Here is an 11,427-nt window from a genome sequence, read left to right as displayed (position 1 = left end):
AAAAAAAAAAAAAAAAAAAAAAGAATTGAGTTGCAGTACAATTTTCCCAATTCATAAAATAAGACAGACTATGGGTTAAAGAATATAAACACTCTCATTGTCTTTATTTTTTAAAGCAGACTTCAAGTCAGTTTTAAGGCTTTAACCCCACTTTTTCAATTGATGTTCTATTTGAAGAAGGATCTTATTCTGTTGCTACAAAATAAAGCAAATAATTAGATAAACTGTCACAAAAGATCACATTTTCAAATGGGCTTAAACAGTGCCTAAATTTTCATTCAGAAAATTCTATATTCTGATTCTCATTTCTCAGCTGCTAAAATATGGTCATACATTAAGAATAAAGAGGTCATTTCTGTGTTTCTTAGCTGTTACATTATTATATAATATGCAAAGCAAACTCAGCTGCACAACATACTTGCCACACACATTTTTTTTTCTGTGAATAAATAGCATGCATTCATCATTAAAATAACAGAAAAAATGGCTAGGCTAAAAAAGCAAATTATTGAAATCCAACAAATCAGTGGTTAATAATGTAAATAAAACCTGTTCTGTCGTGTTTTCTCCAAAACTTTTGAATTAAAAAATAGTAACAATGAAATTGAAATAGCACTCACTCATAGATTCGTAAGTCACAAGAAATACATTTAAATGTTTCTTTCATGAACATTGAGATTTATCCTCATTTGTTTAAGAAATTATACAAATCTACATTATTAACTGAGAGTCAGATCTTTCTAATGAGAGTTTATATCGTTAACCATGCCCTTCTAACTCATGTTCTTACATATAAAACCTTCATTTATAAAAACTATTCATTTGCTCAGTTAATGAAGTTAAGTAAGACTGATGTGTGACTGTACATCTTTACCAAGTTGATTGTGTCCTAAGTTTGAGAAAAAGAGCGTCTATTTAAACCATTTTAACCACACAGACAGCAGCTAGATGATAGTCCTAAAAAACTGGAAAGTACAATTTTTCTGTATACAGTTACTACAAATGATGTGGGAGTGTATTTTTTTCCTTATACCAGGGATTGAACTCAGGACCTTACACTTGTACAAAAAAAGAGAGAAGCCTTAAATTCTAATTCTTAAACATAATTTGAGTAGTCTAAAATGTTCTTCAATTGCCCATCATTTGTAGACTGGATAAAGAAGATGTGGTTTTTCTATAAAATGGAATACTGCTCAGCCATAAAGAAAGAGAAACTAGAGTCATTCATAGGAAAATGGATGCATATTGGGCCATTTTTTTAAGTGAAATAAATAAGACACACAACTGTAAATACCAAATCATTTCTCTGGTGTGAAAAACTAAAAGTGTAAATAATATCTAAATTATATAACTGATAATGTGAAATGGGAAGAAAGGGGCTAAAGGTATAGGGGAAGTGGAAAGGATAGGGGAAAGGAAATAAGCGACAAGACAAAAATATGAGAAAAGGAAAACATGGAAACAATCTTTGTAAATAGGAGAGGGTGGAGGAAATGGAGGGAGGGGAGGGGTAAGGAGAAAAAATGAGAACCAAGATATGTCATGTAAAGGTACAAGATCCCAATGATGAATGTAACTGTACTGTATACCTTAAAAGTACCAATAAACTCAATAAGATAAAAAAAGTTCTTCAGTGTATGATAGAAAAGAAAATTGTAGAGAATTTTTTTTGCCTTTTTTAAATACCGTTGGAAAATAGTGAAAATAGCTATATTTTTTAAGTTTAATTAACCATACTGTCTAGAGTATCCCTTAGTTATGTGAAGTTGTTATCTTTAACCACATCTCACTGTTTTCCCAGACTTTCCTGAAGGAGCGCTTTGACAGTGAAGAAATCAAGCCCGACTTGTGGATGTCCTTAGAAGGTGGAAGCACTTGCACTGAGTGTGGGATCCTTGCTGAGAACACAGCCCTCTATTTTGGGGGATCCACTGTGAGACAAGCCATTACTCAGGATTTGGACCTCAGAGGTGCAAAGTAAGTCAGTTTCTCACTTTTACTTCAGTAGAACAAATTGGCCCCAAGGCAAGGAAGATGTGTATGGGTGGAGATTTTACCCAGGACTTGAGTAGAGTGTTTGTTCTCACTCATTATGCTGATGGGAAATATGTACTTGTCCATAGATTCCTGCAGTACTGGGGACGCATTGGTAGTGAGAACAACATGACCTCTTGCCACCGGCCCATCTGCAGGAAGGAAGGCGTGCTGTTGGACTACTCTACCAATGGAGGTGAGAGCCACACCCTGGAACTGATCCCAGATGCCATTCGACACCCAGGACACAGCTGCAAGGTGTTGCTGATGATGCGGGGTGCAGATGTCTTGAAAAAGCCACGCATCTTGTCTACGTCACACGTCTCGTACATGTGACTGCTGTGTTATGTACAGATCTACCCAAAAATGAAGAGAAATCACATTACAGATTCAACTCCAAACTTCATGAATAAAGAAAATACTTTTATGAATTCATTTAATCTGATTTTGAATGATACAGTTAATGTATTTTGTACCATTTTCAAAGTAAAATCTCATTTTAAAATGTTTTAAAGCATTTTGAAAGTTTTTGTATCAATGAGCTTGTAGCAAAAACTATGAGAATACACAAGAAAAATTCATTAATTGTTAAAGATAACATTCTGAACTCATGAGAATGTTGTGGAGTGTTTTGATAAAATTGTTGCATTATTTTGTAATAGCTAAAACCAGATTAGGCATATCATGAGATCTTTAGAAAACATGCATTAGCAGACAGATATCATTCTTAACACTTAGCTAATGATACATGAAACTAAAATATTTTACCCCATTCAAAAAATGTTTTAAGTGGTTTAAGCATTTCATCTGTAAGCTTATCAAATAATAAGAGATAAACTTCATGCCAATCCAACAAATTACAGTTGGATAGAATTATAATAGCTGCAATTTGAGGGGTGGGTACCAGGGATTGAACTCAGGACCTTGTGCCTGCAAGGTAGGCACAGTGCCACTGAGCTAAATCCCTGGCTTAGGAGTCATCTAGAAGCATGGGTATGTCTTATTATTTCTGAGGAATAATGCCTGTAAGGATCTAGAGGTAAATTTTGAAAACAAAAAAATTCATCACTTTTACTTTGCAATAGTCTCTTTACCCACATATTTCTAAGTATCTCTCCCCTCATATCATGTGTCATATTGAAACAGTGTTTGTAAGTGGCAAATACCTGCATTAAAGTCAGCAAAGTCGATTTTAATTTTCTGATTGAAGATTTGTACTGTCCACAGCCCTCTGTGGATTGGCGCGGGGATTTTCCAGATGGGTTACTGTGTTGACATAATTGTCTTTACAGGAATTACTTGGACGTTGCTTCATGAGATGGATTTCCAGAAGTACATTTCTGTCCGGCACGACTACATCCTTCTTCCTGAGGATGCCCTCACCAACACTACTCGCCTTCGCTGGTGGCAGCCCTTTGTGATCAGCAATGGAATCGTGGTCTCTGGGGTGGAGCGTGCCCAGTGGGCCCTAGACAACATTTTGATTGGCGGAGCAGAAATCAATCCCAGCCAACTGGTGGATACTTTTGATGATGGTAAGCCACCAGGCATTGAAGCATTTCTTCCTTGTCAGCCATTTGTCTGTGTGTTTTCAACTGAGTTACTACCCAAAGAGCCCTGAGGCTCAACAAGTCTTCAAAACTGGCTGCTTGCTGAAATGTCAAAGGAGACTTTAACAAATCTAGGGAAAGACAGGGTCTTACCTTAATGTAATTTGGAACTGTAACACCCCAAATAATCTTCATTCTTTTAGTAAGTTGTTTCACAGGGATGCATTTTGCAGCCACTCAAAAAGTGTACCAAGAATTTGTCGGGATACACATAGCCCATTTTCAGAACGGGGTAATCACTGTAGCGGGTAATCAGATATGTTTTTTTTTAACTTTGAGTTCTCATCTTGGATTTATATATTAAAGCAGTTAAATAAGATAATCAGTCCTCAAGACTAAGCAAACTCTGGAACAGCAAGATGCAAGTGATTCAGCAATAAACCAGTCTGTTCAGGAAAACCACATGGCATATTGTTTTCAACTTACCTTCACAGAAGGCGCGTCCCACGAGGAGAACTGGAGTTTCTACCCCAACGCAGTCAGGACAGCAGGATTCTGTGGCAATCCGTCCTTCCACCTCTACTGGCCAAACAAAAAGAAGGACAAGACTCACAATGCTCTCTCTTCCCGAGAGCTCATTATACAGCCGGGATACATGATGCAGTTCAAAGTAAGGGAGAGCGGCTTTTCAAAGCAATGCAGTGTTACATTTGGTGTATCAGGGAGAATGTATATTTGGAAAACTATTAATAAGTGATTGATTTTATTCATTAGAAGACATCATAGCTTATGAATGAAAGCGCTAAGGCCTCTTTCCCCAAGGCCTTTGTTCAAGTATGATTACTCGAACATAGATTTAAAAAAAAAAATCTCCGGGGGAGGATTGAAGGTTTGAGCCCACCCTCGGTAATTTAGTGACTTAGAGAGACCCTGTCTGAAGCTAGAAAAATTTTTTTAAAAGGGTGGGGATATAGGTCAGTGCAGAGGCCCTGGATTCAGTCCCCAGTAACACACACACACACACACACACACACACACACACACACACAGTCTCTCCGAATATGTTGGGCTATAAGAAGAAATGTGACTGTACTATACCTCACACACATATTTTGATTTCAATTTCCCAAACCTTATAAATCAAAACTTCAAATATGTGCCTTTGTCTGCTTCTAGCTTTCTGTAACATTCCTATGTTGAACAGTTCTCTCTCTCTCTCTCTCTCCCTCCCTCCCTCCTTCCCTTATTCCCTCCCTCTCCCTTTCTCTTACTCTACACCTATTATGTACATGAAGCTTCTTCATCTGTACTTTTATTAATAGACATTCTCTCCACTGGAATTTTTTCCAATCTTCTGTTTCCAAGTATTGTGTCTGGGAGAGCAAGTCTCAAATTTGCATGTCTAACCCTAAGTGGATCATTAACAATTAACTTAGCAGTTTTAAATCCAGTATTTTTAAAGTCTGCTATGCATTTCTACCATTTTTCATTAGTGCTTCAACTCAGCATGTCCAGCCTTGGACTTGGGGTCTTCCCTCCACATGCCAGCACCTCTTTCTGGTGTTCTTGTTTCTGTTGCTCACTCCACCTTGCACTGAGGAGCTAGCCTGAGCTGTTAACAGTTTTTGATGTTTCATTTTTTACTTCTCACATCTAATCACTTCTACACCCTTTTAATGTCCATTTCCAGTGTTCTTGGCTTCTACCCAACCTTCTCTGCTTGCTCTGTCACCACCTCCATTCTTGCCCTAATTAAGCCAGTTTCCACTAAGTCCTCTTTTCGCCCCAAATTTCTGTCCACCCCTACCTGGCTGACGTCACAGCCTGACTGACCATCACAAAACACAGCCCTGGGGTCAGAATTCCCCTCCTTATAAAACTTCAACAGCTGTCACTTACCAAATTAAGACCAAACTTCAGACTACTACTCCTGAACTGCCAAACTCAAACCAACCTCTCTAACCTTCCTACTCACTATTCCGTGTATTTTCTACTATTTCCTCTAAACACACTTCCTTCTGGGCCCTACACCAATTCTGCTCGCATCGCTCTAAGTATCTCTCTCCAATCTATACCTTGCAGCCCCTTCCCATTTTTCAGGGGCAGCTCACGGGCACCCCATCTGATGGATTATTTTCTCACCCATTTAATGAAATGCAATTGCTCCTTCCTATGAAGTACCACAGCATTTTACTTATATCCTTGAAGTCACCATTGCCATTGTTAGACTAGGCTCCTTATTCTCCCTTTGAATTCCAAGTTGTTTTATTCACGAGTGCCTGGCCCGAAACTTTTGGCGCCAGCCTTCCCTGGTATCAGCATTGAAATAGGAGCTGTTGATTAAGTAGATAATTAGAATTTAAATTTGAATTGCCACATTTTTATAGCATGTATGCATTATTAATGACTCAAACATTTAATTGCATATACAATGGGAAACTTTTATTCATATGTAAAGGGAGAAAGCCCTAAGAATGAATATTAAGTAATTAAAATTTCTATTTTCAATTCCAAGTAAAAATTTAACGGTAGCACCAAAGAAGTTAGGATATCAGTGAAAATGTTTAGACAAGTGAGATGTTCAGTTTCTTTCCATAAACTCTCTTCACATTACTTTCTTCTTACCCAATTTTATTACTAATTAAATCAATAGAAGCAATACCTTATAAAACCTTAATTCTCATCTCCATGGAAAATTACATGTCCCTAACAGAACTCAAAAGAATGCATTCTTGGTGTTGTAGCGGACTGCTCTGTAAACCTTCTCCAAATATTTCTTGATTAGCTATCTGAGTCACAATGGAGAAGGATGGGGTTTCATTTATATTTTTATTAGTTCCTATTAATTTTGCAAACTTTTGGGTTTTGATATAGTATTTGCATATACACATATAACATATATTGATCATAGATCCAACCTCCTCCCATTACAAGGGATGGGATTTCCGATGGATGTCACTAATGTCATTTAGTCTTACCTGTGTACTGATCATTTATGTTCGCTTTAGATCGTGGTGGGTTGTGAAGCCACTTCCTGTGGCGACCTTCATTCTGTAATGTTGGAATACACTAAGGATGCAAGGTCAGTGAAACCATATCTTACATTTGTTCCAAACTTAAATGCATAATGCCAATGTTTGTGTCTAAGGCAGGTGCTACAGAGAGGCATTCTTGTGTCTTAAAAGTAGTGATCCGTGAATATCTTCGTGCAATTTTCATTTGCATAAAATTTACATATCTTCAAATTTTCCTTCAAACCAAGAAAAACTTCTTTGTCTATTAGCTAACAGCTAAGAAACTTTATACTTTAAAATAAGCAAGACTTGCAGGGCATGGTGGCACATGCCTTTAATCACAGCACTCGGGAGGCTGAGAAGCAGGATCGCTGTGAGTTTGAGACCATCCTGGGCTACATAGTGAGTTCCAGGTCAGTCTCAACTACATAGTGAGACTCTGTCTCAAAAAAAAAGGCAAGACATATTGAGGATATACTCCTAAGTGAAATAAATAAGTCACACATGTGTAAATACTGAATAGTTTCTCCGGTTTGAATAAACTGTAATAGTACATAAGATCCTAATGAGATAACTGACATTGTGAAATGGGAAGAAAAGGGCTAAAGGTGTAGGGAAAGTGGGAAGGGTAGGGGAAAGGTAATAAGGGAAAAGAAATATGAGAAAATGAAAAAATGGAAATAAAGTGTTTGTAAATGGGGAGAGGAAGGGGTGAAAGGAGGGGCAGGGACAAGGGGAAAAAATGAAAACCAAGTCCTGTCATGTAAAGGTCCAAGATCCCAATAATGAATGTAACTGTACTGTATACCTAGATTGTACCAATAAACTCAATAAAAGAAAAAAAAAGCAAGACACTAAATGCGTTCTTAGAGTAAAATGGTTTATTCATATTGCTTGTTTTCAATGAACCATGGGGAAAATTTTAATCAGTGAGTGATCTGAATCTGTTTCAGCCACAGTACATCTCCCCAAACATGTAGCTGCATCGAAGAAAAGTCTCACTTAGTAACTTACCTTATGGGAAACAATTGTGAACTTTTCTTTTTATGACCTATAATTAAAAATATGTTTGAACAGACATTTACATAAAAGTAATTTCGTCCCACCCCAAAGCCTTGCCTTGGCATTAGATTAGTCATCTCTGTTTCTCTTAGGATTTGTCCGTGCTCCTCTCATGTCCCGCAGGTCTGACTCCTGGCAGCTCGTTCAGACCCAGTGCCTGCCTTCCTCTTCCAACAGCCTTGGCTGCTCCCCGTTCCAGTTCCACGAAGCCACCATCTACAACACTGTCAACAGCTCCAGCTGGAAGAGGGTCACCATCCAGCTGCCTGACCACGTGTCCTCCAGGTGGGTGGAGATGAAGACCGCCTGTCTGGTGGTCTCCACAAAGCCAAGGCAGGAAGCTGAGCACCCTGAGGAAGAGAGGCGAGAGCTCTAGTTTCAGACCTGGGACCCCGTTCCCCTTGTACTTGCCAGTCCATACCCCAAGTGGCAAGGGCACATCCCAGGAAAACAATAAGAAGAAACTGGAGCTGGTTTGTCAATGATTCATAGGTCTCGTGCTTTAACTGTACAACCACACACATATGTGCCAGACTCATTCGCAGAGCTTGAGTGTTGGACCCTAACAAAGGCAAGACTTGGTGCCAGTTTTACCCTGGAGTTCTGCTCTCCCAAAGGCTGTGCTCTTGTCCAGATACAGCTGCCCCCGGGAGGGTGCAGGGCTGCCAGGTTGTACAGAGCTAAGGATAAATCTTCTAGACCATCATTGGTTTTACCTAAGAGCTGGGAAATGATATAGCTGAGTAGGAAAATGGACACAGAATTATTATAAAGAGAATATTCCATACAGTTTTCAGGGAAGTTAAGAGCCTCCAGAAAGGTGTTCTAGGATAACTTCCTGAGTCTCGTTTACCTCTGTATTTGGGGAGTTTCGGGAGACATTTGAGGAGCCCTTCCCTCGGGTCCCCCTTCCCAGGGGCAGAGTCTGGACGGGGCCAGGGTAATTAGCAGCTACTGACTCTCTTCTGCCCTCGGTGGGTCTCAGTGCCACACAGTTCCGCTGGATCCAGAAGGGTGAAGAGACAGAGAAGCAGAGCTGGGCCATCGACCACGTGTACATCGGCGAGGCCTGTCCCAAGCTGTGCAGCGGGCACGGGTACTGCACCACGGGGGCCGTCTGCATCTGCGACGAGAGCTTCCAAGGTGTGACCCCCGGGACAGTGTGAGGTCCCCTCATCTCAGCTGGACACAGCAGCCCACCTTAAATGGATGAAACTCCATGCAGACCTGTCCAAGATAGGACACACGCTCCTGGGTCACGGAGTTACTGTCGTTAGAATGAGTTTTCAGGCATTGCTTGATACACACTGAAGATGTTCTATAAGGACAGATGAGTCAGATAAACCCTCTGTGGATATTCTCTCGTATCTCACATCCCTGTCTTTCCTTTATCCCCTGCCCCCACGTACACCCCGACACTTCCTTTCCGTCTGGCCGCCTCTCTCCCTCCTGGCCTTGCTGCCCGTCCTAAGAGCTTTGCCACGTCCATTTGCCCGTGTCCATCCTTCCTCAGCCTCTTCCCCTGTTCTCCCAAGACCCAGCTGGTGACTCGGATGCTCTGCTTCTCTGGTCACTGTGTCACTCAAAGCAAAACCTTCATGACACAGAGGAACATATTTCAACTGCTTGGATTTATAGAGGCTGAGTTAGGTCAGTGTCCCCTCAGCCCCTCACCCTGTAGAAATCTCCCTGCCACAGCCCTGCTCTACTTTGAGCCAGGGTTTCTAACAGGTCCCAGCCTTACATAATTGCCATTCTGTCCTATCCTCATAGCCTAATACTTGGCACATAGCCAGGCCAAAGATCTTCTTTGAATGAATCCTTACCTTGTCCTACGCTTTATCATTTACATAGCATACACAATCCATTCTTCAAAGTCATTTAGCGTTCATCATACCCCCATAAATTACATGTGGTTAAAATCACTCTTCCCACTTTCAAAGTAAAGAAACTGAGACTCTGGTAATTTAAGGGATTTTCCAAAGATCACACAGCTAGTCAAGGTCAGAAAGAAGATCGGTGCTAGTGCTGCTCTTCCAGTTAACATTGTTCATCCTCGTAGCTGAGAGATTTACCCAAAGGAGATCAGAATTACACAACCTTCCCCACCCATATAGTGCTAGGATCCATGTGTTTGAATTCTGGGGCAGGATCTGCTTAGATTTCTTGGTTGTTGCAGATGAAATAAATATAACTGATATAGACTGCTGCACATCTCTCCTGTGAGCAATTACTTAGCCATCTCCTTCCTCCTCTGTTACTATTGTCGCTGAGATCAGCTGGCTCTGCCTGCACATTAACTAGAGAATTTTAACTTTAAGCAAATTAACGGATCGAATGTCTCATGCGATGTATGGAATTTTTTTTCTCTCCCCTGGTCCGACACAGCTGTGGCCTTTTGATTTTGAACTCTCCTGGACATTTAGAAAAGGTGCACTGTTTGAGTCGAGGAGAAATGCAAGAACGTACACATTTACCACCCCAGTGTCTTAGCGCTTCAGCTCAGTGGTCTCGGACGCCTCCAGTTTGTTCATCACTCCTTTATTTATCCCAGCATCATCGCCAAATACCTTCAATGTGCTAAGTATTGTGGGAGGCTTCGGAATCCACCTATGACCGATGAACTAAGACCCTGTGTTCAGGAATCATCAAGTGTAGAACTGGAAGGAGAACAAGAACATGGCCTCTTTTACAAAACATCAGGGTGGGAACAAAGACATTAGGTTGGCCCCTCATGCCAGGGTGAGAGTTCCCTCCTGAGACACATTGCTGATAAGTATACAGGGCCTGACCAGATGCTGTGGTGTTTAAATTAAAAGGCTTTGCCTGGGCAATAAATGTACTGGCACCTACATATTTTAGTGAACAATGACTGAAAAAATAAGGGGATTTATTTTCAACAATGCAAACCTATAACAAATGACAAAAGAGAAACATGTATATATGGGCGTCTGTATCTGCTTGGTGTTCTGCTCTGCTATTCTAGCAGCACAGCCCTGGCTCAGATCTAAAGCTGAATACCTGTTCTCAATCTCGAATGAGCCTGCTTGTTCCGCTGACTCTGATGCCTGTGATTATTCCCTTCCCCTAGGTGACGACTGCTCTGTTTTCAGCCACGATCTTCCTAGTTACATCAAAGATAACTTTGAGTCGGCGAGAGTCACTGAGGCCAACTGGGAGACCATTCAGGGTGGCACGATAGGCAGCGGCTGTGGACAGCTGGCACCCTATGCCCACGGAGACTCACTCTATTTTAATGGCTGTCAGATAAGGCAGGCTGCTACCAAACCTCTGGATCTCACTCGAGCAAGGTAACCAAGCCCTGTGGTGTAGCCCAGACTCTGACTCAACGACATGCCCGGTTCTTGTCCACCGTCCCTCAGATCTGATCGTGAACTTTGTGCATCACGTGTCACTAAGCCGTGGAAACCTAAATATCATTTGAATTTGCTACAAGGAAACAGTGTGGGTTTTAACACCTGAATTTGCTTGGCCTCACTTTATTAGAAATTGCTTTTGTCTTTCTTCACACATATTGGCTAAGTGAAGGCCACAAGGTCATAAACAAGGAGAAATAACCAAACGTGAAAAAAATGGCTAGGGATAATTCCTAGCTGTACTGTAGGTAACTTAATGTTGTGACCCCCTGCAAGTCTGTAAATACAAATATGTATATGAAGAATTGTAGGAGTGCAAACATATTTAGCATATGTAAGTTCAGGAAATACATGTGGGGTGGATGGTTAAGATCTGCAGCACTTCGCATA

At 40.7% G+C, this 11,427-nt stretch overlaps 1 protein-coding gene across 1 annotated transcript in view; it reads left to right on the top strand.

The window, feature by feature from the left end:
* The window catches only part of Reln (reelin), a 295,852-nt gene that overhangs the window by 279,911 nt on the left and 4,514 nt on the right, over nt 1-11,427 (top strand). Inside the window, exons 54-61 of the mRNA XM_033755897.1 lie at nt 1,802-1,977; nt 2,124-2,230; nt 3,327-3,569; nt 4,079-4,254; nt 6,593-6,666; nt 7,784-7,945; nt 8,646-8,803; nt 10,752-10,971. Of these exons, the coding sequence (XP_033611788.1) occupies nt 1,802-1,977; nt 2,124-2,230; nt 3,327-3,569; nt 4,079-4,254; nt 6,593-6,666; nt 7,784-7,945; nt 8,646-8,803; nt 10,752-10,971 (1,316 nt within the window). The remainder of the gene's footprint in view (nt 1-1,801; nt 1,978-2,123; nt 2,231-3,326; nt 3,570-4,078; nt 4,255-6,592; nt 6,667-7,783; nt 7,946-8,645; nt 8,804-10,751; nt 10,972-11,427) is intronic.

This window comes from Fukomys damarensis, unplaced genomic scaffold (assembly GCF_012274545.1).
Source record: "Fukomys damarensis isolate Sample0158 unplaced genomic scaffold, DMR_v1.0_HiC HiC_scaffold_4, whole genome shotgun sequence".
In the NCBI taxonomy this organism is placed as follows: domain Eukaryota; kingdom Metazoa; phylum Chordata; class Mammalia; order Rodentia; family Bathyergidae; genus Fukomys; species Fukomys damarensis.
Note: the sequence above shows the minus strand (reverse complement) of the source record. Positions and strands in the feature narration are given on the sequence as shown.